The 27,674-nt window shown below is 43.9% G+C and overlaps 8 protein-coding genes, 3 long non-coding RNA genes and 1 pseudogene across 12 annotated transcripts; 6 read left to right on the forward strand and 6 right to left on the reverse strand.

Moving 5' to 3' along the window:
- Positions 1 to 930: 930 nt before the first annotated feature.
- Positions 931 to 1,646, reverse strand: LOC9650989. Its single transcript, XM_024674015.1, has 2 exons — positions 1,581 to 1,646; positions 931 to 1,521 (listed from the first exon to the last, which is right to left on the reverse strand). The coding sequence occupies exons 1-2, from the start codon at positions 1,635 to 1,637 to the stop codon at positions 1,015 to 1,017; spliced, it is 564 nt and encodes a 187-aa protein (XP_024529783.1). The 5' UTR covers positions 1,638 to 1,646; the 3' UTR covers positions 931 to 1,014.
- Positions 1,647 to 8,034: 6,388 nt separating this feature from the next.
- On the reverse strand, positions 8,035 to 9,351 carry LOC112345973 (pentatricopeptide repeat-containing protein At2g33760-like). Of its 2 annotated transcripts, none has more exons than XM_024673844.1 (2): positions 9,231 to 9,351; positions 8,035 to 9,167 (listed from the first exon to the last, which is right to left on the reverse strand). In XM_024673844.1, exons 1-2 carry the CDS (start codon positions 9,244 to 9,246, stop codon positions 8,785 to 8,787), a joined length of 399 nt encoding a protein of 132 aa, XP_024529612.1. In that variant the 5' UTR covers positions 9,247 to 9,351; the 3' UTR covers positions 8,035 to 8,784. The 2 variants fall into 2 exon arrangements, with proteins under 2 accessions (XP_024529612.1, XP_024529611.1); XM_024673843.1 differs by having other exon boundaries at positions 8,035 to 9,170.
- A 1,604-nt stretch (positions 9,352 to 10,955) lies between these two features.
- LOC112345939 lies at positions 10,956 to 11,248 on the reverse strand. Its single transcript, XR_002992234.1, has 3 exons — positions 11,198 to 11,248; positions 11,081 to 11,129; positions 10,956 to 11,027 (listed from the first exon to the last, which is right to left on the reverse strand). It is a non-coding gene; the product is annotated as an uncharacterized LOC112345939 (long non-coding RNA).
- A 651-nt stretch (positions 11,249 to 11,899) lies between these two features.
- LOC9658621 lies at positions 11,900 to 12,302 on the reverse strand. Its single transcript, XR_002992235.1, has 3 exons — positions 12,157 to 12,302; positions 12,050 to 12,091; positions 11,900 to 11,979 (listed from the first exon to the last, which is right to left on the reverse strand). It is a non-coding gene; the product is annotated as an uncharacterized LOC9658621 (long non-coding RNA).
- A 223-nt stretch (positions 12,303 to 12,525) lies between these two features.
- LOC9658622 lies at positions 12,526 to 13,598 on the forward strand. Its single transcript, XM_002968730.2, has 2 exons — positions 12,526 to 13,043; positions 13,100 to 13,598. The coding sequence occupies exons 1-2, from the start codon at positions 12,684 to 12,686 to the stop codon at positions 13,451 to 13,453; spliced, it is 714 nt and encodes a 237-aa protein (XP_002968776.2). The 5' UTR covers positions 12,526 to 12,683; the 3' UTR covers positions 13,454 to 13,598.
- On the reverse strand, positions 13,434 to 16,371 carry LOC112345940. Its single transcript, XR_002992236.1, has 2 exons — positions 16,305 to 16,371; positions 13,434 to 16,243 (listed from the first exon to the last, which is right to left on the reverse strand). It is a non-coding gene; the product is annotated as an uncharacterized LOC112345940 (long non-coding RNA).
- On the forward strand, positions 15,073 to 16,754 carry LOC112345937 (pentatricopeptide repeat-containing protein At4g02750-like). Its single transcript, XM_024673701.1, has 2 exons — positions 15,073 to 15,230; positions 15,287 to 16,754. Exons 1-2 carry the CDS (start codon positions 15,105 to 15,107, stop codon positions 15,560 to 15,562), a joined length of 402 nt encoding a protein of 133 aa, XP_024529469.1. The 5' UTR covers positions 15,073 to 15,104; the 3' UTR covers positions 15,563 to 16,754.
- LOC112345935 lies at positions 16,610 to 17,263 on the forward strand. The gene is made up of 2 exons (XM_024673699.1): positions 16,610 to 17,005; positions 17,064 to 17,263. Exons 1-2 carry the CDS (start codon positions 16,621 to 16,623, stop codon positions 17,240 to 17,242), a joined length of 564 nt encoding a protein of 187 aa, XP_024529467.1. The 5' UTR covers positions 16,610 to 16,620; the 3' UTR covers positions 17,243 to 17,263.
- Positions 17,159 to 23,050, reverse strand: LOC9650990 (annotated as a pseudogene).
- Positions 18,435 to 18,979, forward strand: LOC112345936. Its single transcript, XM_024673700.1, has 2 exons — positions 18,435 to 18,888; positions 18,922 to 18,979. Exons 1-2 carry the CDS (start codon positions 18,455 to 18,457, stop codon positions 18,944 to 18,946), a joined length of 459 nt encoding a protein of 152 aa, XP_024529468.1. The 5' UTR covers positions 18,435 to 18,454; the 3' UTR covers positions 18,947 to 18,979.
- Positions 23,051 to 23,063: 13 nt separating the features above from the next.
- LOC9658623 lies at positions 23,064 to 24,153 on the forward strand. The gene is made up of 3 exons (XM_002968731.2): positions 23,064 to 23,211; positions 23,260 to 23,598; positions 23,655 to 24,153. The coding sequence occupies exons 1-3, from the start codon at positions 23,089 to 23,091 to the stop codon at positions 24,006 to 24,008; spliced, it is 816 nt and encodes a 271-aa protein (XP_002968777.1). The 5' UTR covers positions 23,064 to 23,088; the 3' UTR covers positions 24,009 to 24,153.
- Positions 24,154 to 24,230: 77 nt separating this feature from the next.
- LOC112345938 (pentatricopeptide repeat-containing protein At4g02750-like) lies at positions 24,231 to 26,988 on the forward strand. Its single transcript, XM_024673702.1, has 2 exons — positions 24,231 to 25,802; positions 25,859 to 26,988. Exons 1-2 carry the CDS (start codon positions 25,677 to 25,679, stop codon positions 26,132 to 26,134), a joined length of 402 nt encoding a protein of 133 aa, XP_024529470.1. The 5' UTR covers positions 24,231 to 25,676; the 3' UTR covers positions 26,135 to 26,988.
- The last annotated feature ends 686 nt before the right edge of the window (positions 26,989 to 27,674 follow it).

Genomic DNA, 27,674 nt, shown 5'->3' on the forward strand with positions numbered 1-27,674 from the left:
AAAGAGCAAACAACATCCTTACTAATGGTTTGAAAAAATCGTACCATCGGCTTTGCCATGATATTTGAGGTAGTAACAGATAGTCTTGCGCTGCTGGTTATCTCGCTTTGCTCCTTTCCAGCTGAGTGGTGAGAGAAAAACTCGTGCAAGCTTCACTCGAAGAGGTATCGGCTGTCTACGATCTTGTCTATGCCATATCTTAAAGGCCGCAACTTTGAGGAGAACTTTGGAGCCTCCAGTGAGTGATAAGTAAGGACCATGACACAAAAGTTTAGCTGGGACTTACAATGTGACATGAATTGTGAGAAGATGCGCAGTGCGATTGTTTTGTAACCACAGGGTCCACAACCACATCCTGGCTTCAATATTATCTGATCGCTTCTTTGGGCGCTCAGCCATTGACTCATCACCACAGAAATTTGCACACAATATCTTTGCTCAATGTTTTGATGTCAACAAGACAACTGAAAATAAAGGCGAGCTTAAGACAGGTGGTCCGCATGCCTGTGGATTGTGCGGCTCTCCAGTTGTTAAAGCATCCGGCGGTGTTGCTTCAGCTGTAGAGCATGAGGATATTCCCGTAGGAGAGGGCGTAGTTTGGATCGTTCTGCAGCGTGAAGCTGGCCGCAGAAGTTGTGGAGGATCAGTTCCTGCTGCTGTCGCAGCTGCGCGGATCGATGGTGATCACATTCCGGCTGGTGAAGTTGAGGACTTCGTAGCGAATGCAGCGGCAGCCTGAGCGTCATGTTGTGCTCGCAGTGGAGCCGGCTGAGCTGCATGCATCGTGATCCGTGAGCTGCTGCTGCCGAATTGCAATGTAGAATGGATACTCAACTGTGAGGTTGCCGCATTTGTGATTCGGGCAAGAGTCTACCAGTGGGACTAGAATGCGTTTGGCATATTTTCATGCTATCTATCCAATGCTCACACTTGAACACTTACTGGTGAAGACTTATTATTATCTCAATCTCTATTGAGATTGGATCTGCAAGGATAGGGGGCAGCATGCGCATTTTACTCAACCTTCATGGAGATTGAGCCACATGAGTATGGCATGATGTAGAGAGTAGCAGTGATCTTCAACAAAAGACTTGGAGGAGAATAAATCACTTCTTGCACAAACCTGCCGACGATTGTGTCCTCCCCAAAAATACCACCGTTCACTGGAAACACGTTCTTTTCTTTCTGAATATTAATAACACCTTTGGAGTTGAAGGTGAATAGCTCTGGTCCATCCTTCAGCTCGATGGTGAAAGTATCAGTGATAAAGTCACGAGTACTCCCAGATTCATAAACCACCCTTGAAACCACGCCTTCTATAACTCCAATCTGATATGAGTCGTAGGCAGTACCAGTGGTGAGCTTGCAGCTGAATGCATAAGTTTTTCCATCCTTTGAGATGCTCGTTCTGCATGATCTTTCCCCTTCCAGAATGATCTGCCCATAGAAGTTCAAAGTCAGGGGTTTTGAATTCCTGCAAGCATCAAAACCAGGAGTTGTTCGAGCATGCCCAAGAGTTGCCTGTTCAACAGAAGTTAAAAGATGAGAGATTGGACACATATGTGACAAATAACACCTACCAATGTAGCCAGTCCAAAAAAGAAGAAGAATAAGGAAACATAGAACTTACAAGCCATTTTGTGAATGAGCCCCGTAGCTACCCTCACTCCTTAAATAATGGGCAATGCATACTGTGCCGTATGTCCAGCAAATACTAAACCAGCTTAGTATTAGGCTCTAACTAATTAATTGTTTTTGGTGTGCTGGCAGAAATGAAGTTGACTATCGAATTGTTTTTATCCATCAAAACATAAAAGTTGTTTAATTGTCTTGTTGACAAAGAAAAAGCATCAAACTTCTTACATTAAATCATTTTTACTTTTTCTTTATTCTTCTTTTTGTTTAAGATTATTTCTTTACAAAATGATTTAGATCACATTTTGCAGTTTCTTTCTTTTCTTGTTCTTTTTTATCTCATTTACTCAAGAGTTTTTTTATAATCAGGGCATTAAACTATCATGAGTTACAAAAACTATATGTGAACTATCTGTAATTTTTATGTAAAGTGGATACCTATCCACTTTATATAAAAACTTATAGATTTAGTGACATGTAGTATTTCTATATTATTGCACATATGTAAACATTTACATATTCTTACATAAAATATTTAACACAAATGTCAAAGACAGCTAAAAACATTTGCATATTACTTCACATGTTATTAATGTTATTTCACATAAAAACATTTAAATTTTACACACTATTTCACTTTTTTTAAAAAAATATTTTTATATTACACGTTTTATTTCTTACATTCCATATAAACATTTCACATTTTTTTTAATGCAATTTATGTAAGTGAAGTTTTCACACTAAAGAAATCGAGAAGTGGCGCATCATATTCTCAATTTGAAATTAAAAGGCCATTGCATAGAAGTATTTATTGTTTTTAGTGTTTGCTAGATATCTTACTTAAACTTGTTCATATTAATGAGCACATTTTTTGCCCACACATAATGTTGTTAAGTGTTTTGGTGGTTTTCACTTTTGTTTTCTAGAGATAGATAGGAGAATTGCTACCATTGAATGGAGCATAAAGACAATCTATAGCATTTGTATATTTTGAATGTGCCATGGACGTACAAGTCTCATATATAATAATGTTGACAATGTAACTATAGTCCTTGACAATTTAATCACATAAAACCAGAGTACCATTAATGAATGACAAAGAAACCACTGTTGTTCAAAAGTCACACCTCAGTACTGGGACAAAAGCTACTATAGTCAGTGAATATAATGCACATGGCTCTGAAGAAACATCAAACATGTTGCATCAAATTACCATCACTATATTCATTTTCTCTTTATTCTTTTTTTTGTTTAAAATAAGTTCTTTATAGGATGATTTAGATCATATTTTGCATTTTCATTTTGTTCTTTTTTATCTCATTTACTCAAGAGTTTTTTTTATAATTAGAGTATCAAACCATCATGAGTTACAAAAACTATATATGAACTATCTATAATTTTTATATAAAGTGGATGCTTATCCACAAACTTATATATTTAGTGACATGTAGTATTTATATATTATTGCACATATGTAAACAATTACATATTCTCACATGAAATATTTCACACAAATGTCAAAAACAGTTAAAAACATTTATACACTACTTCATATGTTACTAATGTTATTTTACATAAAACCATTTACATTTTACACGTTATTTCACTTTTTTTTAAAAAAGATTTTTATATTACACATTTTATTTTTTACATCCTATATAAACATTTCACATTCTTTTTTATACAATTTATGTAAATGAAGTTTTCACACTGAAAGAAATCGAGAGATGGCACATCATATTCTCAATTTGAAGCTAAAAGGCCTTTGCATAATAATATTTATTGTTTTTTGTGTTTGCAAGATATTTTGCTCAAATTTGTTCATAGAAACAAGCACATTTTTTGCCCACACATAATGTTGTTAAGTGTTTTGGTGGTTTTCACTTTTGCTTTCTAGAGATAGATAGGAAAATTGCTACTATTGAATGGAGCATAAAGACAATCTAAAGTATTAATATGTTTTGAATGTGTGATGGACGTACAAGTCTCATATATGATAATGTTGACAATGTAACTATAGTACTTGACAATCTAATCACATAAAACCAGAGTACCATTAATGAATGACAAAGAAACCACTGTTGTTCAAAAGTCACACCTCAGTACTGGGACGAAAACTACTATAGTCGGTGAACATAATGTACGTAGCTCTAAAGAAACATCAAACTTGTTACATCAAATTACCATCACTATGTTCATTTTCTCTTTATTCTTCTTTTTGTTTAAAATAAGTTTTTTATAGGATGATTTAAATCATATTTTGCATTTTTTTTTCTTTGTTCTTTTTTATCTCATTTACTCAAGAGTTTTTTATAATCAGGGCATTAAACTATCATGAGTTACAAAAACTATATATGAACTATCTGTAATTTTTATGTAAAGTGGATACCTATCCACTTTATATAAAAACTTATAGATTTAGTGATATGTAATATTTATATATTATTGCACATATGTAAATACTTACATATTCTTACATAAAATACTTAACACAAATGTCAAAGACAGCTAAAAACATTTGCATATTACTTCACATGTTATTAATGTTATTTCACATAAAAACATTTAAATTTTACACACTATTTCACTTTTTTTTTAAAAATATTTTTATATTACACATTTTATTTCTTACATCCCATATAAACATTTCACATTTTTTTTAATGCAATTTATTTAAGTGAAGTTTTCACACTAAAGAAATCGAGAAGTGGCACATCATATTCTCAATTTGAAATTAAAAGGCCTTTGCATAGAAGTATTTATTGTTTTTAGTGTTTGCTAGATATCTTGCTTAAACTTGTTCATATTAATGAGCACATTTTTTGCCCACACATAATGTTGTTAAGTGTTTTGGTGGTTTTCACTTTTGTTTTCTAGAGATAGATAGGAGAATTGCTACCATTGAATGGAGCATAAAGACAATCTAAAGCATTTGTATATTTTGAATGTGCCATGGATGTACAAGTCTCATATATAATAATGTTGACAATGTAACTATAGTCCTTGACAATTTAATCACATAAAACCAAAGTACCATTAATGAATGACAAAGAAACCACTGTTGTTCAAAAGTCACACCTCAGTACTGGGACAAAAGCTACTATAGTCAGTGAATATAATGCACATGGCTCTGAAGAAACATCAAACTTGTTGCATCAAATTACTATCACTATATTCATTTTCTCTTTATTCTTTTTTTTGTTTAAAATAAGTTCTTTATAGGATGATTTAGATCACATTTTGCATTTTCATTTTGTTCTTTTTTATCTCATTTACTCAAGAGTTTTTTTTATAATCAGAGAATCAAACCATCATGAGTTACAAAAACTATATGTGAACTATCTATAATTTTTATATAAAGTGGATGCCTATCCACAAACTTATATATTTAGTGACATGTAATATTTATATATTATTGCACATATGTAAACACTTACATATTCTCACATGAAATATTTCACACAAATATCAAAAACAGTTAAAAACATTTGTACACTACTTCATATGTTACTAATGTTATTTCACATAAAACCATTTACATTTTACACGTTATTTCACTTTTTTTTTTTAAAGATTTTTATATTACACATTTTATTTTTTACATCCTATATAAAAATTTCACATTCTTTTTTATACAATTTATGTAAATGAAGTTTTCACACTGAAAAAAATCGAGAGGTGGCACATCATATTCTCAATTTGAAGCTAAAAGGCCTTTGCATAATAATATTTATTGTTTTTTGTGTTTGCAAGATATTTTGCTCAAATTTGTTCATAGAAACAAGCACATTTTTTGCCCACACATAATGTTGTTAGGTGTTTTGGTGGTTTTCACTTTTGCTTTCTAGAGATAGATAGGAAAATTGCTACTATTGAATGGAGCATAAAGACAATCTAAAGTATTAATATGTTTTGAATGTGTGATGGACGTACAAGTCTCATATATGATAATGTTGACAATGTAACTATAGTACTTGACAATTTAATCACATAAAACCAGAGTACCATTAATGAATGACAAAGAAATCGTTGTTGTTCAAAAGTCACACCTCAGTACTGGGACGAAAACTACTATAGTCGGTGAACATAATGCACGTAGCTCTAAAGAAACATCAAACTTGTTACATCAAATTACCATCACTATGTTCATTTTCTCTTTATTCTTCTTTTTGTTTAAAAATAAGTTTTTTATAGGATGATTTAAATCACATTTTGCATTTTTTTTTCTTTGTTCTTTTTTATCTCATTTACTCAAGAGTTTTTTATAATCAGGGCATTAAACTATCATGAGTTACAAAAACTATATGTGAACTATCTGTAATTTTTATGTAAAGTGGATGCCTATCCACTTTATATAAAAACTTATAGATTTAGTGACATGTAGTATTTCTATATTATTGCACATATGTAAATACTTACATATTCTTACATAAAATATTTAACACAAATGTCAAAGACAGCTAAAAACATTTGTATATTACTTCACATGTTATTAATGTTATTTCACATAAAAACATTTAAATTTTACACACTATTTCACTTTTTCTTTAAAAAGATTTTTATATTACACATTTTATTTCTTACATCCCATATAAACATTTCACATTTTTTTTAATGCAATTTATGTAAGTGAAGTTTTCACACGAAAGAAATCGAGAAGTGGCGCATTATATTCTCAATTTAAAATTAAAAGGCCTTTGCATAGAAGTATTTATTGTTTTTAGTGTTTTCTGGATATCTTGCTTAAACTTGTTCATATTAATGAGCACATTTTTTGCCCACACATAATGTTGTTAGGTGTTTTAGTAGTTTTCACTTTTGTTTTTCGAAGATGGATAGGAGAATTGTTACTATTGAATGGAGTATGAAGATAATCTAAAGCATTTGTATGTTTTGAATGTGCCATGGACGTATAAGTCTCATATATAATAATGTTGACAATGTAACTATAGTACTTGACAATTTAATCACATAAAACTAGAGTACCATTAATGAATGACAAAGAAATCGTTGTTGTTCAAAAGTCACACCTCAGTACTGGGACGAAAACTACTATAGTCGGTGAACATAATGCACGTAGCTCTAAAGAAACATCAAACTTGTTACATCAAATTACTATCACTATGTTCATTTTCTCTTTATTCTTCTTTTTGTTTAAAATAAGTTTTTTATAGGATGATTTAAATCATATTTTGCATTTTTTTTTTCTTTGTTCTTTTTTATCTCATTTACTCAAGAGTTTTTTTTATAATCAGAGCATCAAACCATTATGAGTTACAAAAAATATATGTGAACTATCTATAATTTTTATGTACAGTGGATGCCTAGTCAATTTTAAATTGATTACACATTGAATAGAAACTTATATATTTAGTAACATTTATATATGATTTTACAAATGTAAACACATAAATATTCTGACATGAAATACTTCATACAAATTTCAAAGACAGCTGAAAACATTCGCATATTACTTTACATGTTATTCATGTTATTTCACATAAAACATTCACCATTCACACACTATTTCACTTATATTTTTTATAAGTTAAGATTCTATTTCTTACACGTTTTATTTCTTACATCTCTCACATATTATTCACATTTTTCTTATACAATTATTTCACACTCTAAACTTAATCATTTGTTAGAATGTATTTTTGTTCTTCCTATGATGCACTAACTACTACCTCCTCAAGAGGCCTGGCTGTGGCCCTCAACAAACCTGGCAATGCAGACACAGTATTTGGGGTCTTCCCACCACCCTATTTGGCCCACAACTTTAAAACATATTTCTTCGTCATCAATGAAAAGCTTTGCCTCTTTCAAACTGTTGAATCTTTTGTATTGTGCACCTTTAAAATCATTTACCTAGTCTTTGCATTCTGTCCATGTAATGTAACTCCAAGCCTTTTAGGCCCCCTCATCATTGTGTAGTACTTTCCAAACAACCACAAACAAGAAATGTAAGTTGAAGACACATGAAACACAAACTCAAGTAGAATCAAAATCATGTTTAACACTTTCAACAAGAACCTTCACAATGTGGAGTTGTTTATCATGCGTAAGTCAAGCACCTGGTGGTTATTAAAGTGAACATTATTCCTAGCAATTGTTAAGCTTTCTTTGTTTCTGCAAGAGCTTTGTATGCACATGTGAGCAGAGCTACTAGTAAAAGTGAAGAAAATAGCAGGATGATAGCAATGCTAGCGCCAATGGTGGAGCCAAAGATTGAAAAGTCACATGGCTGAAGGCGCTAATCCTAATGACAAGCAGGGGGTTAACCGGGGCCTTTCCTGAGACACATTTTCTGTGCCACTTGGAGAATATTTCTGTTTTGGCTGCTCCGTAACTGTGACAAATATCTAGCTGTTCTCGGCAGCATTGTCTACAACACCCTTCGGAAGACCATCTCCATTGGCAACGAAAAAATTCCTATACACATGTTATAGTGAATGGCATCCTAGTAAATGAAAACAAATACCTTCGGACGTTGAGATCTTGCTACATTATGTGGGCATCACCTTGATACAACAAGCGGCATGGGCGTAGCATCCGGTATTGGAAAACCTGGGACCATGTGGTCGTTTTGAATCTGGATAAGGCCCGGGAAAGGGGGTGGGATATTGTGTTGGACAGGAGATGTGCTTAATCTGTATACCAATTTCCTCTTTCAAGGGTAGTTACAAATGCCCCCCACAATTCCCACTGTTCTTTGGATTCTCAGACCCCACAGCATAACACAGGAGACAGATAATCACACGGTCAGCACCAATATTTCACCTGGCAGACCACCGCAGCAAATCCCCGCTGCAACCAATGCCCCAAATTCTTCCCCAACATGGTGTGTGGAATCTTATCCCCACACACGGCCAGAAATCCTCGTTGCGCATGAGGCCTTGAAGCAACATGCGCTGAAAGTGAACTGCAGCACCAACAGAATGGCCTTTTTGGGCATACGCTCCTACAAGTGAAGTCCAAGACACAATATCCTTTTGTTGGCAAGCCATCCCTTGAAACACAGCAACTGCATTCTCCAGGCTGCCACACTTGGTGTACATGTTGATGAGGGCACTTGCGACCACCGTTGTTGTTGTTGTTGATGTTGGTTCTTCTCTGACTCCGGCTTCTTCCATGCCAGCTTCGTTCTCACGGATGAGCGACTCGATCCATTTGCTGTTTTGGAGACAGCAGCGCTGAGCAGCGCCACAAATGTGTGGCTGTTGGGCCCCGCATCCGGAACAGTCGGAATGCCTGAACCCAATGCCCGTGCTGGGCATTTGCTGCGATCATGGCAGCCCAAGACACCATATTCCTCTTCTGCATCCTGTCGAACACAGCGTGCGCCACCTGCACATCCCCACACCGGACGTACATGTTTACCAGGCAATTCCAGAGAGAGACGTGCTGCTCCAGATCCTTGGCGACAATGCTCCGGTGGAGGAGGTTGCCCCCATCAACGCACGACTGCAGCAGAGCCGCGTACTCCTGCACTTGCTGATGCTGCTGATGCTGCTGGAACCCTAATGCTGCTGCTGAGGAAGAAGAAGAAGCTGAAGAAGCTGAAGAAGAGAGCTCAGAATAAAGCTTCTTACCCGGTGTTTGGGCCATACATATCCTGCAATTTCACTTCGGAAAACTGCAAGAGTCTCCAACCGTTTTTACTCCAAGACCTTCAAGTTCTTGTCCAAGCTTGCCCCCTAGTTTTCCCCTGAACGCAAGATCCATACACATATAAACAAAAGAAAAACAAAACCAACATGAGATACATTTTACTTATAGGCAAGGTTGCGAGTAAAGATTCAACGGACTAACGTCTGTTGAGAAGGTTTGTACAACGATTTAAATCACCTTGAGTTGTTCTTGGCTTGCACTCCGGCGTCGCCCTCCAACTCCAACCAACGCATCAATCAGGACCTCCTCGCCAGTAGCTGCTGCTGCTACTACCAAAGAAATCTTAAATCTTCTCAAACGAGACAATGGCCATGGTTGATTCTTCAAAGCACAAACTCCTCCTCCATCTCTCCACAGCCTTGCTCTCTCAATCCCGCGCACACCACTTTGCGCCATAGCAGCAAGCAACTTCCTGCACAAAAGCATACAACGCAAAATACCTCCTTTTGATTGCTTTACAAACGATATCATGGTTTGTACAATATACTATCGAGTTACTCATCGATATAAATATCGTGTCTTGCTTGAACAATCCTCCCAGTACTCTTCTTTCCTCTCGAGCTTTGGGCCTTGCTCGTCTCTCTCGGAGCCTTCGTCCTCATCGCTGGCGGTGGTGGCAATCGTGACTTGGGGTCTTCGTTTTGGTAGAAGGAACTTTCTTTGCTTGCGATGGAGTCTCGGCTGATGATACTGTGGCCTTGCTCCTCTTAAACAAGTTTCCCAGACCAAACTTTGCCTTCACTTCTTCTTCCTCCTCCTGACTCTCTTCTTCTTTCTCGGCAGCCACTGTGCCTCGCTTGAAGAAACCACCCAAGCCATTCTGCGATGTCTCGCTGATGGAAGCTCCAATATCCTTCATCTTTGCCCCCAGAACTTCCAGCGACGCTGCCGCAGCCTTGGCTTTGTCTTTGGCCTTTTGAGGGTTGGCAACCGCCTGTGCTTCCTGTTTAGCCAGCTCCTTTCCCTCTTCCTCCAGCTCGTTGGCGAGAGCAGCGGCATCCTTCGCCTCTTCCAGCGCTTTGTTGGCTTCGGCCTCTGCCTGCTCCCGAAGTTGTCTCTGCCGCTCTTCGGCCTCCGCTTTGGCTCGCGCCTCCGCCAATTTAGCTCGTCTTCCATTCTCTGGTATAGCACGAGATCTTAGTTTCCTGGGAAATATCATCCAAAAGATAGTCCAACACCTGGAGTCCAACACAAGTTAGACATATTTCGAAGAAGAATGTTTGCTCACAGTCCGACAATCTTCATCCTCGTTCACGAGATTCAAAAGCGCATCTCTGCATAACAGGATAAGCATCTTGTAGAGAAACTTACTCTTACCTGAGATAGCATATTCAATACAGCGGTCACTAGGCTCGACAAAGATTGTTCCTGGTTCAAAATGCAATTCATCGTAAAATCTGATTTTTACGGCCTTGGCCAAGTTGGCGCCTGAAAAAGAGAAGAGAAATGTTTTGCACGCATCTATAATGCTAAAGGCACCCGAAACTTTTGCCGTAAAAATAATCTCTGCTGCTTCAAGAAAACTACAAATTTCATTTTTTGCAACATACTTCACTGCCTGAAAATTCCCAATGTCTGTATAAGACACAAAACAGATATCATACCTTCCTTTTTTCCGTTTTATCACCACGATATAACGCCTTAAATACTCTTCTTTCAAACACGGTCCCACTTCTTCCTAAGGATGTCCACAATAAAGCAATCACGTCTTTAACCACCTACAATATGCAATGAAAGTCAGCCAACTAGAAAAGAAAAGCGAGCATGAAACCTTCTTGCAGTAGACTGCTACTCCATGCATATTGAACGGAATCTTTCGACTACGGAAAGCAGATTGAAATATTTTGCCTGTGACCTACAAGAGAAAATGACGAAATCAAATACACACCTGTTGCCTGTAGAGTATAGCAAAGTTTGCAAACACCGGCTTGATGTCACTGGCATTTCCAGGATTTCATCGACCACAAATGTGCACTGTGCTTCTTCATTTCGGCACTCCATAACAACTGTCTGGAGAACCAAAAATATATATGTTCTGAATTCCTGATACCTTTTCTCCAAAATCGTTATCCATTCGCACAACTTTAGCACTGCAGCCTGAATCATTATGTTGAACATCTCACTGCTTCTACAATGCAGCCAGTCGAGCGATAATTTTGTTGTGGTCTCACCTAAGCACGCAGACAACAACTCACATGACTACGTTATTTATTTCAGGTTTTCAGACCTCTTTGTAGTTTGGAACGTCATTCCGGAATGTGGAAAAACCACCATTGAAGCTGAAAACGGACTAGCAAAAGTTAAATATTAGCAGAACGTACCTGGTGATATCCGACCCAACCACAGTGACCCTCCCGTGCAGAGAAAGAAGCCGCAAAAGCTTGTACTGCATCACACTCGTATCTTGGAATTCGTCAACGAGTACATATGCCCAAGTGTTGTGACATTCCGCTAACGCTGTGTGAAAGAAGGATGTTGCAGTACACTGCACGCTTTTACCATTAGGGAACAGCTTACTTCTCCGCATGAGAGCGACAGAGTTGCAAACAAAAGGAATGAAACATCGAGATCATAAGTTCCTTGGACGCCTCCCCCACCACAGCAGCGACGCGGTCCATCATCTCCGTTGCAGCAGCTGTTGTGAAGGTCATTGTTCTTGGAGTCTACCCCCTGTGCCGAACCCTTGAGCTTTGCAACAAAAGAGGGCGAGAGAGAGAGAGGACTGCACTGCACTGCATACCTCGTTTAACAGTGTCAGAATACGTGCGACCATTGTAGAGGTCTGATAAACGAATCGAAGTAGTCAGAAAAACTAGCAATGAAGAAAAAAAAAAAAAAAGTGTGTACCTTTCCACTTCGCGGCCCCGCAACAATCAGAAGTAGCGCTGCATCCCTTCGGGACACATTGAGCTTCCGGAGATACGTTGGCATGTCTGCTGCAGAACCTCCATCGCGTCAAAGCCTATCAATCTCCTCGAAAGCGTCATCATCAAAATCGTCCAAAGAATCGGGACCAACTCCTGCTTCCCCTCCACACACAGCAGCATTCACATCCAGATCCGGCCTCACCCCGCGCACCTTCTTCCTCTCAGATCACTCACCACACTTTTTCGGGCAAAAGCATCAATCGATACCTCTGGTCCAAATGGAGCTTTTCCTCGTAAACTTTGTCATCCTGCCCTAAAGTTTCGAATTTTGGTAGGGTTTTGGTTTCTGTGGAGATGGAGAGGCTGGTAGCCCGGTGTAAGAGCAAGATAAGTGCAGCCGAGAAGAAGCTGTTTGGGCGGAGTAAGAGCAAGAAGAAGGAAGAGCTCCAGGAGCAGCTGGATGACATGCGGAGGAGACTTGAGGTAAGTAAATAGCGTGGATTGGAAATGACATCTTTGGTTAGCAACTTGAGGCTTCACACGAGGAGGATTCGCAGGAGGAGGAGGGTTTGGAGCCGTCCTCAGAGAGGAGGCCTTCATAAGCGCCTCCCTCATGGCGCTTTGAAGCTGCTGCAGTTTGTGGGCACCTGTAGCGATAAAGGGGTCGCTCTTTTCATCGGAACTCCACCTGCGACTCTAGCGTTAAGCCCACAGCCAACGTGCATCGTCGTGGCTTACAAGGAGACCATGGTGTGGAAGGAAGGTGGAGAAGTTACTGTGACGATCAATGGGCAGACTGTGAAAGGTGAGGTTGTTTCCCTGTTTCCCAGGAAGCCTTGGGTGGCTGCTGTTGAGCTCTTCGAACCGGTAAGCTACTGCTTCAATACCCTGATTCATCCTGATCGGGTGTTTTTCTGATTCAGTTGGGACTACCTCCTAAGGTGCCTCTTATGGTTGGTCTGCCTCGAAATGAAGAGGTGGTTTTTGTGCGGCGGGCTGGGGAAGTTGAACTCCCTGCAATCCTCAAGAAGCACTACTTACCAGATGAAGTGGCTGGCATCGTCCCTGGTGTCCAAGTGGGTGATGTTATCGTTGAATGGGATTCAGATTCAAGGAGCCTGAGGGTGAGTGGGATTGTTGTCAAGACGGAGAAAGATGGTGCTGTGGTGGGGCTGCCCGTGGATGACGCCACGCTACACTTTCTTGAGGCGGACAAGAAGAGCTGGTACCGAACAAAATACCCAGGGCGACTCTTGGCGGTGGGGAAGTATGGGTAGTTGGAATGGTATGTGGCTGGTTTACGCTACGATAGCTACTGATAGTTAGTGACGATCTTTTGGTCAGACTGAACAACGACGGATATATATGTAAATTTTGGACTTCTAGATTAATGGAAGAGCTGCTTTTGCTAGGCTCTGCAAATTCGCCATGTGAAATTGAGGCTACGTCTCAACAATACTTTTCATCAGCTTTAATTATTCAGACTTTGAGCTTCTTTTCTATCTGTTACTTGTGGAAAGACTCTCGTATGGTTCATAATCAAGGTTGACCATAACCAGTGAAGTATGTTTTATGTTAAACTAAGTTGTATCGTCGTCGTCCACGAGCCAGCAGCAGCAGTCCGGCGGATGTGGTCCGCGGGGGACGTGGAGGAGCAATGTGAGCTGGAATGCGCATCTTGATGAGGCTTGGCATGATGTTATTTCCTGGAACTCAATCCTCTCAGCAAGTGCCCAAAGCGGGCATCTGGAACATACCAAGCTTCTGTTTGATACAATGCCTGTGCAGGGCTTGGTTGCAGTAACCACCATACTAACAGGTTACGGGCAAAGTGGTCGTGTTACACACTCCAAGAAAATCCTTGATCAAAGCCCAGATAAAGATCCGATTGCCTGGGACGCCATGATTTCGGCTTATGCGCATAATGGGCGTTTTCAAACGCGCTGGATGTGTATGGTGCGATCAAGGTTGAAGAGGAGAGACCGGGCTCCACGTTGGTTCTTCTCGTGTGTGGACGCACTGGATAAGTTTGGGATGGCTTGCGTTGCTTCGCATGGGATCGTTGCAAACAAGCTCCATGGACTGGCGATTGTTTGCTGGGTGCATCGACGAGCTATAGCAATTTGGAACATGGTGCTCACGCAGCTAAGACTCTCTTGGGTGGTGCCGCCCATGACCTCCTTGCGAACATGTATGCGATGAAAGATGGAGCAACCAGGAAAGTATGGTCTTTTCGAAGAGGAGGACAAGGTTGGCTGAGAGTTTGCGATGAGGCGATGGTTGCTCTAGCTCTAAGAACTGGATTGCCCTGCTGCTCGACGATTCGAGGGCGAGATATCGCTCCAACTTGCTGATTCACAGGTATGGGAAGCCTGGAAACTTGGAGCTTGCGTGCAAGGCTTTTGGGGCCATCAAGCATCCCAATGTTTTCTCGTGGAAGCTTTTCATCGCGGCATGCATTTTACCGGACGCAAGAGAGGTGTTTGGAACACAATCCTGCGTGGTCATTTCCAGCTCGCTAACCTTCGCGAAGCTATGGCAGTGATGCCGGAGGAGAGGGGCGTCGTTTCGTGGACTACTGTCCTCTTAGCAAATGCCCAAGCAGGGCATTTTGACGTTTCAATTGCCTTGTTTAATGTGATGCCCGTACGTAGCGTGGCCAGCTGGAATACTCTTTTACAAGCGTACACATTGTTCAAAAAGCTGGCAGAGACTCGCGATTTGTTTTTCTGCGTGCCTTTAATGAGATGTTTCAGCGTGGAAATGCTGTAGCGGGGCATTGTGCCGGGGCTCAAATAAATCCATGCCAGAGATGGACGTGGTTTCTTTAACGTCAATGATGAAAGCATTTGGCGAGGCTGGGGGCTTGCAGGGAGCGCAAAAAGTATGTGATTCCTCTCCCGCGAAGACATCGTGTGCTGGAGCGCCATGGTAACCGCGTGTGCGGAAGATGCTAAGTGCCTGTTTGACCGGATGCCTGAATGGAAAACGGTGGCCTGCTCGGCCTTGATCTCGGCCTACGGCCAACACTTCCATCTCGAGGCAGCCATGCAGGTGTTCTTCGTGGTTTCCTGCAATGCACTCTTGACCGTTTACTCCAAAAGCTGCAGACGCTCGACGCAATAGCCTACCGTAATGTGGGATCCTGGAGCTCGCTGGCCGCAGCTTACGCCGATAACGGGAGTCTCGAAAACTCAGCAAAGGTATTTGCAATGATCCCCGACCCGGATCCCGTGTCCTGGAGCTCCATGATCACAGCCTATGCTCGATCTGTAACCAAGCCACCATACCACCCGACTGATGCAGCTCCAGGGCTTCGCGCTGGACAGCATCACATTCCTGGGCATTCTCAACGCTTGCAAGCAAAGGGGGCTGCTTACTCATAGTGGCGGAGCACGACTATGGAGCGGTCATCGACGCCCTTGCCGGATCGGGGCTCTTGGGCTGCGGCGAGGAGCTCGCCGCCAGCCTGCCGCTGGGATTGGACGCTGCCGGTTGCGCGTCACTGCTGGGAGCTTGCCGGATCCACTGGGACGTGAGCCTTGGAAGGCGGGGTGTGCGAAGGCCTCGCACTCCAATCCATATAGCAGTTGAGAATATTATAATACACCTCCAGCCTCCCAAGAGGGATCTCCGAGCGAGAACTTGGCTAGTGTTGGTGGTGGATGGAGCGTTCGAGTTTGCTTCTTCTTGAGCACCTCCGCCGCAAAAAAATGGTGGATGTCGTCAAGGATTTTAGTCGTCCTCATCGTGTCGTCGTAGTCCCAGGAATCGTACCTGCTGCGGGAGGCGATGATTTCAATCTCTCGCTTGGGCCTGGATTGAGCAAGCGTGGCGAACAAGACGGAAATTCCAGTACTCCGTAAATGGTCCGACTGCTGTGGCTGCCCTTGCTCCTGTGCGCGCTCGTATGACTTAAGGTGTGAGTCGGCGCCCCAGCGGGTATCTGAGGATGCCGGCGTCATGCTCTTGAGTGCACTTTGGCCTCGTCTACGCGACCTTGCTTCATCAAGAAAATGCCCAGGTTACACATCTTCTTGTTGTCCGGTTCCATGGACGGAGCTTTCCTGCCAATGATTCACAGCTTATGATCAATGGATTCGTCGAGCGGGCGATGGGATTGCTTACCCCTGTAGACTGCATCCGCTGCAGTGTAATCGGATTGATGCAGATTCCCATGTGGCTTACTCTCATCCTCCACAAAGGTTGTCAGGCGTATCCACAAGATGCATTACCAGCGTTTGACTTGATCTGCCCAAGTGCAGCTCACGTTCAAGACAGTAGCGGAAAGCAAATCTGTGACTGCATTCTAAAGATGAATATCCCGTCACAATCATTCCCTGATAGAATATTCTAGCTGAGAAAACCCTAGTGGGTCCAAGGGCGGCGTCTTCTCGCTAGGTCACATCTGGTTGCGGTTGCAGCAGGTGGGTTCTGAGTGGAGATGTCAACGGTTTATTTTCAGCAAGCAAGGGATTACATTCTCCGTGGTGGAGATGGATCTTGTGGCATTATTATTAGTCCAGACACTGTAGCCACATACTTGCATGACAATCATACTCAATGGGTCGTAGGGCAGGAAGTGGCATTTTATCAGAGGGATGGCACAAAAATAAAGCTGAAGGTGAGTAACATTCACCCTCCAGGTGACACTATTCTTCTTAAATCTGCCCAGCAAAGGATGAATGCTCCAGACCTTAACACAGATGACGTAGATACCCTTTGTGGTGCAAAATACATGATGATTGGGCTCTCAGGAAAGGATGCCGCTCTTCGTCCACGAGAGGGCATTCTTCAAGGCGCAGCTCGACATGGCCCATATATGATAGGTATAGCTTCTTTGCAAAACCCTTTAATTGTTCACTCCTAATGTCATAACATTTCTAGGCTCGAGTGGGTCAAGCAAAGGTGACTCTGGCGGTGGTGTATTCGACATTAACAATCCCGACATTTTATTAGGAATGAATATTGGACACAGCCCCAACATTGAATATGCTGTTCAAGATTGCTACACACCACCATCGGCATGGATAGTACCAAGTGGTCTACTCAAGCTACTCTCCTGATCACTCTCTTCTGTCATACTTTTATGTTCTACTTACTAGACTGTTTGTTTATTTCTAAGTTTGCTGATTGTAATCTGCATTTACCATCGCTGTTTACCTGACACAAAGAGAAGGAATGTTATAATGAAAGCAAAAGTAAGAGCAAACCTTCCACGCCTTGAAGTTTCCAGGTAAATTTCAGTCTCCTTTTCCTCGGAGACAAGAACGTTCTAGAACATCTCAAGTCAATCTACGAGTTGAAAGAACTTGACCACTGCTGCATAGTGTTTTGATGAAAACTTCGTTTGAAACTTCTTTTGTTCTTCTCCCTGGAAGCGAGTAATATTTCCTGAAGAAAGAAAAATAGTACCTGTATGTTTGTGTCTCCAGCAAGTCCAATGAGTTTGCAAGACCAGCCTAAAGCGCACAAAATCGAAGAATAAGAACTGGGACAAACAATTCGAGAGACAAGAATACCTTGTTAACAGCACCTTTCTTTCCTGGAGTGTTTCCTCCGCTAGATCACTCGACTGCCTTCAGAGTGGCTCCTCCTCCACACCCGAGATTTGGATATCCTCTGAAACCAGCACCACAGGGCCCCAACAAGGGGGCTCCTCCAACTCCATTCCCAGGATTTGCAAACTCTCCACCATCCTTTCCTGGAGGATTCCCTCCACATCCAAGCTCCAGCAAGCCAGGGAGCGCTCCGCCAACGCATGGATCTCACTCCACTCAAGCACCGCCACCTTTCCACGGAACCAAGAAGTCTAGATCACCAAAATAAACGTTGGAGCTTACCTTGTGACCGTTCCTCAATTCCTGGCACGGACCTTCCAGTTAGCGATAAATCCTCCTCTTCCTGTCCAAATGTCCAAAAAGAATGGCGATGCTGCTACTCTCGCCACAACTCCTCGCGGCCAGCGCCGCGAGAGACCTCTACACCGCCGAGCTATCGGCTCCCTCGTCCACGAGGATCGTCCTTGGCCACGCCATCTGCAACACCTGCTGGCAAATCACCGCCAACTCGATGCCTCTTCCCAGTACGTGCCTCTCTAGCAATCCTGAGCTTTGCTCGATCTCCTCTTTTCCTTGTGTGATCTGTGCAGACGGTACCGCAGCTGTCAAGTGCTTCGATGCTGGCGGCCGGATCATCGTCCGAGAGACGAGTAAAACGGGAGCCTTCACGGTGGAGCTCCCGCTCTAGATCGCCGACTCGGTTAGCATGCTCTTGACATGGGGGCCACTCAATCACCTCTGAAAGCTGGTTGCAGGATGGACGGCAAGTGTATGGAGTCGGGCCATCCATGTTTTGTCACCGAGCGAAGCTCCTGCATTGCAGTGGCAATCACTGGCAGACACAATCCTCAATCTCTTCGCCTCCGTTGTCAGTTTGCCAGTCACCTTCCTCGACTGCTATGCTCTTTCCGAACCATCGTCTGCATGGAGCGCTTCCAACACTGGAAACGGTGGTCTCCAGGTCAACCTCTCCTGCAGCAACCTTTTCCCGTCCACTCCATCCTCTTCGTCATCTCCATCTCCGGGACTTCCGACCTTCCCATTTCCACTGTTTCCGCTCCAGACTGTTCCAACGAGCACTCCCTTCACCGTTCCTTTCCCAAGCGTTCCCAGCATTCCTTTCCCAAGCGTTCCCATTCCTACGAGCATTCCTTTCCCAAGCGTTCCCATTCCTACGAGCATTCCTTTCCCGAAGATCCCCCCCAATAACCATCGGTCTGACCACTCCACAAACACCAGCTGCTTCCCTGGCTCTCCTGTATCATTTTCTCCACCAAGTCCTGCTCCCTATCCTACACTGTCCCCAGCCTTGATGTTGTGAGCTGCAGTTTTGTATAGAAAAGTTAGTGACTGATCGGAATTGTCCAATACTTACAGGACCTGTTTTTCAGCAAACCCCTTTCCCTGATCGATGATCACAAAGCCTTGTGCTGCTCGATCACCTTGGAGGCATGAAGACGTGAAGATGGATTCACAGTGCAACCGAAGCGCCGAAGAAACGCAATCTACAATCAGAGTTTTAGAGGGTCTATTGTCGGTGCATATCCACAACCTGTTTTGCCGTTGCAGGAACGGAGCCCATTGTACGCTCAGAACATTTTTGCTGGCAGTACTCCTGGAGAGGCGAGTAAAATAAAATAATGTGAGAACAAACCTGTCGTTCTGCAGGAAGTTTTTCCCACTTGACACTCTTATACAAATACAAATAGAAATATATGTATTTCCGGCCAGTAAAACTTACCTGGTCGGCGTACGCTAATGCTGCAATGAACGTTTCAACGCGTGCACTGTATCCTGTGTAACTTACGAAATAAAAGGTGATAAAGCGTATTTCTATGAATATAAAGACCTTGTTCTTCGCAGCCGCTCGTCTATAGCCAAACCAACCTACAATTAAAATGACCACCATCACAAAAGCCTGGTCTTACTTTCATGAGCAGACGTTTTGGATCCTGAAAAGCAGACTTACCTCCAAAGATGAAGACTCGTGAAGCAGTGGCGTTTCCAATTCGTTGGCCTAGAAAGATGAAATCAAAGCTAGCAAGAAGAGGGCAATCTTACCTTCACAATGAACACCCTGTCCCACTCCAGTCCCTTCGACTGCAAAACAAAGAGAAAATGGTAATAGAAACATAGAAAGACGATAAGCTCGCACCTGATGCATTGTTGTCATCGTCACTGAATTATGATTTTCTTCTTGGCAAGTTCGAAAGTTCTCGGTCTCTCCAACAATTATATGGTCCAGAAAAGCTTTAAGAAGCACTGAGCATCCCAGCTGCCGAGAATTTGGTTTCACTTCCTCTTGAAGCCCAAGGTTCTTAGAGCTTTTCGACGTCTTTTTTGGAGGACATAGCTGCAAGCAGCCGCTGTCGAGGGTCCAAGGTCTTTTGCAGGACAAAAGTTGGCCCCTGGCATCAATGTGATAGTGATATACTGTCTAGTTTTGCCTCTTGAGATTCGAACATTTCCAGAGGGAGAGAGATAAGTTGTGTCGAGCCATCCTTTGGCCTCGTCGCCCGCTATGGAACTTTGAATGGAAGGAACGAGAAAGAGAATGCGGCCCGGTCGAAACGAAAGCTGATCCTTTTAGAGCTAGTAACTGAGGCTTCGTCCTGGAAGATTTCTCCAAAGTTAAAGAAACAGGCAAACTATGTTTGCTTACCTCCACTTTGAGCTCACCAATTTTCTCGGAAAACTTTACAATGTTTGACACCCTCTGGTCGCTGCGATCGCTGAGTTTGATGTCCTGGAAAACTCCCTACAAAAAAGTCAAGGCGGTGAATAAATGAATGAATGTTTGTAGTAGAAGTTTTAACTTGAATCGGGCATGCAGTGCTGGGCCTTGTTGTGTACATTAATTAATCTCCATATGCCTTCGATCAACTCCGACGAGCATCATCTTTGCCCCCAGAGCTTCCAGCGACGCTGCCGCGGCCTTGGCTTTGTCTTTGGCCTTTTGAGCGTTGGCAACCGCCTGTGCTTCCTGTCTAGCCAGCTCCTTTCCCTCTTCCTCCAGCTCGTTGACGAGAGCAGCGGCATCCTTCGCCTCTTCCAGCGCTTTCTTGGCTTCGGCCTCTGCCTGCTCCCGGAAGTTGTCTCTGCCGCTCTTCGGCCTCCGCTTTGGCTCGCGCCTCCGAACAATGCAGCTCGTCTTCCATCCTCTGGTATAGCACGAGATCTTAGTTTCCTGGGAAATATCATCCAAAAGATAGTCCAACACCTGGAGTCCAACACAAGTTAGACATATTTCAAAGAAGAATGTTTGCTCACAGTCCGACAATCTTCATCCTCGTTCACGAGATTCAAAAGCGCATCTCTGCATTAACAGGATAAGCATCTTGTAGAGAAACTTACTCTTACCTGAGATAGAATATTCAATACAGCGGTCACTAGGCTCGACAAAGATTGTTCCTGGTTCAAAATGCAATTCATCGTAAAATCTGATTTTTACGGCCTTGGCCAAGTTGGCGCCTGAAAAAGAGAAGAGAAATGTTTGCACGCATTTATAATGCTAAAGGCACCCGAAACTTTTGCCATAAAAATAATCTCTGCTGCTTCAAGAAAACTACAATTTTCATTTTTTGCAACGTACTTCACTGCCTGAAAATTCCCAATGTCTGTATAAGACACAAAACAGATATCATACCTTCCTTTTGTCCGTTTTATCACCACCATATAACGCCTACTCTTCTTTCAAACACGGTCCCACTTCTTCCTAAGGATGTCCACAATAAAGCAATCACGTCTTTAACCACCTACAATATGCAATGAAAGTCAGCCAACTAGGAAAGAAAAGCGAGCATGAAACCTTCTTGCAGTAGACTGCTACTCCATGCATATTGAACGGAATCTTTCGACTACGGAAAGCAGATTGAAATATTTTGCCTGTGACCTACAAGAGAAAATGACGAAATCAAATACACACCTGTTGCCTGTAGAGTATAGCAAAGTTTGCAAACACCGGCTTGATGTCACTGGCCACTGATGCCTTTTCCAGGATTTCATCGACCACAAATGCGCACTGTGCTTCTTCATTTCGGCACTCCATAACAACTGTCTGGAGAACCAAAAATAGTCGGCAAAATATGTTCTGAATTCCTGATACCTTTTCTCCAAAATCGTCATCCATTCGCACAACTTTAGCACTGCAGCCTGAATCATTATGTTGAATGACACATCTCGCTGCTTCTACAATGCAGCCAGTCGAGCGATAATTTTGGTGTGGTCTCACCTAAGCACGCAGACAACAACTCACATGACTACGTTATTTATTTCAGGTTTTCAGACCTCTTTGTAGTTTGGAACGTCATTCCGGAATGTGGAAAAACCGAGAGAGTTGGCACCATTGAAGCTGAAAACGGACTTAGCAAAAGTAAATATTAGCAGAACGTACCTGATGATATCCGACCCAACCACAGTGACCCTCCCGTGCAGAGAAAGAAGCTTGTACTGCATCACACTCGTATCTTGGAATTCGTCAACGAGTACATATGCCCAAGTGTTGTGACATTCCGCTAACGCTGTGTGAAAGAAGGGTGTTGCAGTACACTGCACGCTTTTACCATCAGGGAACAGCTTACTTCTCCGCATGAGAGCGACAGAGTTGCAAACAAAAGGAATGAAACGTCGAGATCATAAGTTCCTTGGACGCCTCCTTCCCCACCACAGCAGCGACGTGGTCCATCACCTCCGTTGCAGCAGCTGTTGTGAAGGTCATTGTTCTTGGAGTCTACCCCCTGTGCCGAACCCTTGAGCTTTGCAACAAAAGAGAGCGAGAGAGAGAGAGAGAGAGCACTGCCCTGCACTGCATACCTCGTTTAACAGTGTCAGAATACGTGCGACCATTGTAGAGATCTGATAAACGAATCGTAGTCAGAAAAGAATAGCAATGAAAAAAGAAAAAAAGAAAAAGTGTGTACCTTTCCACTTCCCGGCCCCGCAACAATCAGAAGTAGCGCTGCATCCCTTTGGGACACATTGAGCTTCCGGAGACACGTTGGCATGTCTGCTGCAGAACCTCCATCGCGTCAAAGCCTATCAATCTCCTCGAAAGCGTCATCATCAAAATCGTCTGCTTCCCCTCCACACACAGCAGCATTCACATCCAGATCCGGCCTCACCCCGCGCACCTTAGATCACTCACCACACTTTTTCGGGCAAAAGCATCAATCGATACCTCTGGTCCAAATGCGCGCCGGCGCCGGCGGATTTCCGAGGCAGCCGCGCCTTGGCAGCGCGATGGCTGGCCCGCTGCTCCTCGCTGAGATGCTCCGACTCGAGCTTTTTCCTTTTAAACTTAGTCATTCTGCCCTAAAGTTTCGAGTTTTGGTAGGGTTTGGCTCTCTGTGGAGATGGAGAGCCTGGTGGCGCGGTGTAAGAGCAAAGCCGAGAAGAAGCTGTTTGGGCGGAGCAAGGGCAAGAAGAAGAAGGAAGAGCTCCAGGAGCAGCTGGATGACATGCGGAAGAAATTTGAGGTAAGTAAATAGCTTGGATTGGAATGACAGCTTTGCTTCCTTCTATAGCGAATGGAGGCGCTTATGAAGGCCTCCGGTTCTTCCTCCTCTGTGACGACGGCTGCGAACCCTCCTCCTCGTGTGAAGCCTCCTCCTGGCGCTTTGAAGCTGCTGCAGTTTGTGGGCACCTGTAGCGATAAAGGGGTCGCTCTTTTCATCGGAACTCCACCTGCGACTCTAGCGTTAAGCCCACAGCCAACGTGCATCGTCGTGGCTTACAAGGAGACCATGGTGTGGAAGGAAGGTGGAGAAGTTACTGTGACGATCAATGGGCAGACTGTGAAAGGTGAGGTTGTTTCCCTGTTTCCCAGGAAGCCTTGGGTGGCTGCTGTTGAGCTCTTCGAACCGGTAAGCTACTGCTTCAATACCCTGATTCATCCTGATCGGGTGTTTTTCTGATTCAGTTGGGACTACCTCCTAAGGTGCCTCTTATGGTTGGTCTGCCTCGAAATGAAGAGGTGGTTTTTGTGCGGCGGGCTGGGGAAGTTGAACTCCCTGCAATCCTCAAGAAGCACTACTTACCAGATGAAGTGGCTGGCATCGTCCCTGGTGTCCAAGTGGGTGATGTTATCGTTGAATGGGATTCAGATTCAAGGAGCCTGAGGGTGAGTGGGATTGTTGTCAAGACGGAGAAAGATGGTGCTGTGGTGGGGCTGCCCGTGGATGACGCCACGCTACACTTTCTTGAGGCGGACAAGAAGAGCTGGTACCGAACAAAATACCCAGGGCGACTCTTGGCGGTGGGGAAGTATGGGTAGTTGGAATGGTATGTGGCTGGTTTACGCTACGATAGCTACTGATAGTTAGTGACGATCTTTTGGTCAGACTGAACAACGACGGATATATATGTAAATTTTGGACTTCTAGATTAATGGAAGAGCTGCTTTTGCTAGGCTCTGCAAATTCGCCATGTGAAATTGAGGCTACGTCTCAACAATACTTTTCATCAGCTTTAATTATTCAGACTTTGAGCTTCTTTTCTATCTGTTACTTGTGGAAAGACTCTCGTATGGTTCATAATCAAGGTTGACCATAACCAGTGAAGTATGTTTTATGTTAAACTAAGTTGTATCGTCGTCGTCCACGAGCCAGCAGCAGCAGTCCGGCGGATGTGGTCCGCGGGGGACGTGGAGGAGCAATGTGAGCTGGAATGCGCATCTTGATGGGGCTTGGCATGATGTTATTTCCTGGAACTCAATCCTCTCAGCAAGTGCCCAAAGCGGGCATCTGGAACATACCAAGCTTCTGTTTGATACAATGCCTGTGCAGGGCTTGGTTGCAGTAACCACCATACTAACAGGTTACGGGCGAAGTGGTCGTGTTACACACTCCAAGAAAATCCTTGATCAAAGCCCAGATAAAGATCCGATTGCCTGGGACGCCATGATTTCGGCTTATGCGCATAATGGGCGTTTTCAAACGCGCTGGATGTGTATGGTGCGATCAAGGTTGAAGAGGAGAGACCGGGCTCCACGTTGGTTCTTCTCGTGTGTGGACGCACTGGATAAGTTTGGGATGGCTTGCGTTGCTTCGCATGGGATCGTTGCAAACAAGCTCCATGGACTGGCGATTGTTTGCTGGGTGCATCGACGAGCTATAGCAATTTGGAACATGGTGCTCACGCAGCTAAGACTCTCTTGGGTGGTGCCGCCCATGACCTCCTTGCGAACATGTATGCGATGAACGATGGAGCAACCAGGAAAGTATGGTCTTTTCGAAGAGGAGGACAAGGTTGGCTGAGAGTTTGCGATGAGGCGATGGTTGCTCTAGCTCTAAGAACTGGATTGCCCTGCTGCTCGACGATTCGAGGGCGAGATATCGCTCCAACTTGCTGATTCACAGGTATGGGAAGCCTGGAAACTTGGAGCTTGCGTGCAAGGCTTTTGGGGCCATCAAGCATCCCAATGTTTTCTCGTGGAAGCTTTTCATCGCGGCGTGCGTTTTACCGGACGCAAGAGAGGTGTTTGGAACACAATCCTGCGTGGGCATTTCCAGCTCGCTAACCCTCGCGAAGCTATGGCAGTGATGCCGGAGGAGAGGGGCGTCGTTTCGTGGACTACTGTCCTCTTAGCAAATGCCCAAGCAGGGCATTTTGACGTTTCAATTGCCTTGTTTAATGTGATGCCCGTACGTAGCGTGGCCAGCTGGAATACTCTTTTACAAGCGTACACATTGTTCAAAAAGCTGGCAGAGACTCGCGATTTGTTTTTCTGCATGCCATTACGGAGATGTTTCAGCGTGGAACACAATGATAGCTGGAAATGCTGTAGCGGGGCATTGTGCCGGGGCTCAAATAAATCCATGCCAGAGATGGACGTGGTTTCTTTAACGTCAATGATGAAAGCATTTGGCGAGGCTGGGGGCTTGCAGGGAGCGCAAAAAGTATGTGATTCCTCTCCCGCGAAGACATCGTGTGCTGGAGCGCCATGGTAACCGCGTGTGCGGAAGATGCTAAGTGCCTGTTTGACCGGATGCCTGAATGGAAAACGGTGGCCTGCTCGGCCTTGATCTCGGCCTACGGCCAACACTTCCATCTCGAGGCAGCCATGCAGGTGTTCTTCGTGGTTTCCTGCAATGCACTCTTGACCGTTTACTCCAAAAGCTGCAGACGCTCGACGCAATAGCCTACCGTAATGTGGGATCCTGGAGCTCGCTGGCCGCAGCTTACGCCGATAACGGGAGTCTCGAAAACTCAGCAAAGGTATTTGCAATGATCCCCGACCCGGATCCCGTGTCCTGGAGCTCCATGATCACAGCCTATGCTCGATCTGTAACCAAGCCACCATACCACCCGACTGATGCAGCTCCAGGGCTTCGCGCTGGACAGCATCACATTCCTGGGCATTCTCAACGCTTGCAAGCAAAGGGGGCTGCTTACTCATAGTGGCGGAGCACGACTATGGAGCGGTCATCGACGCCCTTGCCGGATCGGGGCTCTTGGGCTGCGGCGAGGAGCTCGCCGCCAGCCTGCCGCTGGGATTGGACGTTAAGAAGCACTGAGCATCCCAGCTGCCGAGAATTTGGTTTCACTTCCTCTTGAAGCCTAAGGTTCTTAGAGCTTTTCGACGTCTTTTTTGGAGGACATAGCTGCAAGCAGCCGCTGTCGGGGGTCCAAGGTCTTTTGCAGGACAAAAGTTGGCCCCTGGCATCAATGAGATAGTGATATACTGTCTAGTTGTGTACTTTTTTGCCTCTTGAGATTCGAACATTTCCAGAGGGAGAGAGATAAGTTGTGTCGAGCCATCCTTTGGCCTCGTCGCCCGGTATGGAACTTTGAATGGAAGGAACGAGAAAGAGAATGCGGCCCGGTCGAAACGAAAGCTGATCCTTTTAGAGCTAGTAACTGAGGCTTCGTCCTGGAAGATTTCTCTAAAGTTAAAGAAACAAGCAAACTATGTTTGCTTACCTCCACTTTGGCCTCGTCGCCCGGTATGGAACTTTGAATGGAAGGAACGACAAAGAGAATGCGGCCCGGTCGAAACGAAAGCTGATCCTTTTAGAGCTGAGGCTTCGTCCTGGAAGATTTCTCCAAAGTTAAAGAAACAAGCAAACTATGTTTGCTTAATTTTCTCGGAAAACTTTACAATGTTTGACACCCTCTGGTCGCTGCGATCGCTGAGTTTGATGTCCTGGAAAACTCCCACAAAAGTCCTCTACAAAAAAGTCAAGGCGGTGAATAAAATGAATGAATGTTTGTAGTAGAAGTTTTAACTTGAATCGGGCATGCAGTGCTGGGCCTTGTTGTGTACATTAATTAATCTCCATACGCCTTCGATCAACTCCGACTTTGTCTGCACAAATCGAATCATAAAAATCTCACTCTTTTATTCGAATCACTCACAGGTTCTTCAATGCCTCCATGCGCAATTTCCTCAATATATTTCAAATATAGGAAATGACTTTTTGTAGCATTCCACTGGAGTGTTTCGCAAGAATGTGTTAGTCTCAAACGTTAAAGATACTTTGTTGTGTGATACACCGGCTGAACAAGTGAATTAGAAAGGCCAAACGAATGTCCGGAACGATAATTGTCGCTAGCAAACGATCTTCGCGGCTTCCATCAGGCCTAAGCTCCTATAGCGGCCAAGTCATAAACCAAGACAGGACCTGGGGAAGTCCCAACAATATGGGACTTCGATGCTTCCTCGCTCACGAGCGTCGACAAATCGTCTCTCGGCAGCCTCGGTAATGTCAAGGACTTCGTAGCAACCACCTGGAAATGGAAGAACCGTCGAATTCTTGCACTTCCTCTCGGATTTACTTCGTCTCGATAGATTGAGCATCAGGGCTCTCGATTCCCACACCTTGGATGTAGAAGCAGTCGAGATCGACGTGCGCGGCGCCTCGCCAGTGGCATCGCTCGCCATAGCCTAGAAATTCTTCCACACGGTTCTTCCTGCTGCTGCTTCTTCTTTTTCTTGATC

Source organism: Selaginella moellendorffii, unplaced genomic scaffold (genome assembly GCF_000143415.4).
Source record: "Selaginella moellendorffii unplaced genomic scaffold, v1.0 SELMOscaffold_11, whole genome shotgun sequence".
Classification (NCBI taxonomy): Eukaryota; Viridiplantae; Streptophyta; class Lycopodiopsida; order Selaginellales; family Selaginellaceae; genus Selaginella; species Selaginella moellendorffii.

Bases quoted from the DNA above. Each gene is read 5' to 3' on its own strand.
- LOC9658622 (XM_002968730.2), top strand. From the start codon at position 12,684: ATGACATCTTTGGTTAGCAACTTGAGGCTTCACACGAGGAGGATTCGC. The intron at 13,044-13,099 runs GTAAGCTACTGC...TTTCTGATTCAG, and splicing joins CTGTTGAGCTCTTCGAACCG to TTGGGACTACCTCCTAAGGT.
- LOC112345936 (XM_024673700.1), top strand. From the start codon at position 18,455: ATGGGGGCCACTCAATCACCTCTGAAAGCTGGTTGCAGGATGGACGGC. The intron at 18,889-18,921 runs CTTTCCCAAGCG...CTACGAGCATTC, and splicing joins TCCCATTCCTACGAGCATTC to CTTTCCCGAAGATCCCCCCC.
- LOC112345935 (XM_024673699.1), top strand. From the start codon at position 16,621: ATGTCAACGGTTTATTTTCAGCAAGCAAGGGATTACATTCTCCGTGGT. The intron at 17,006-17,063 runs GTATAGCTTCTT...TAACATTTCTAG, and splicing joins ACATGGCCCATATATGATAG to GCTCGAGTGGGTCAAGCAAA.
- LOC112345937 (XM_024673701.1), top strand. From the start codon at position 15,105: ATGGTAACCGCGTGTGCGGAAGATGCTAAGTGCCTGTTTGACCGGATG. The intron at 15,231-15,286 runs GTGTTCTTCGTG...CAAAAGCTGCAG, and splicing joins ATCTCGAGGCAGCCATGCAG to ACGCTCGACGCAATAGCCTA.
- LOC9650989 (XM_024674015.1), bottom strand. From the start codon at position 1,637: ATGGCTTGTAAGTTCTATGTTTCCTTATTCTTCTTCTTTTTTGGACTG. The intron at 1,522-1,580 runs GTAGGTGTTATT...TCTGTTGAACAG, and splicing joins TTTTTGGACTGGCTACATTG to GCAACTCTTGGGCATGCTCG.
- LOC9658623 (XM_002968731.2), top strand. From the start codon at position 23,089: ATGGAGAGCCTGGTGGCGCGGTGTAAGAGCAAAGCCGAGAAGAAGCTG. The intron at 23,212-23,259 runs GTAAGTAAATAG...TTCCTTCTATAG, and splicing joins ACATGCGGAAGAAATTTGAG to CGAATGGAGGCGCTTATGAA. The intron at 23,599-23,654 runs GTAAGCTACTGC...TTTCTGATTCAG, and splicing joins CTGTTGAGCTCTTCGAACCG to TTGGGACTACCTCCTAAGGT.
- LOC112345938 (XM_024673702.1), top strand. From the start codon at position 25,677: ATGGTAACCGCGTGTGCGGAAGATGCTAAGTGCCTGTTTGACCGGATG. The intron at 25,803-25,858 runs GTGTTCTTCGTG...CAAAAGCTGCAG, and splicing joins ATCTCGAGGCAGCCATGCAG to ACGCTCGACGCAATAGCCTA.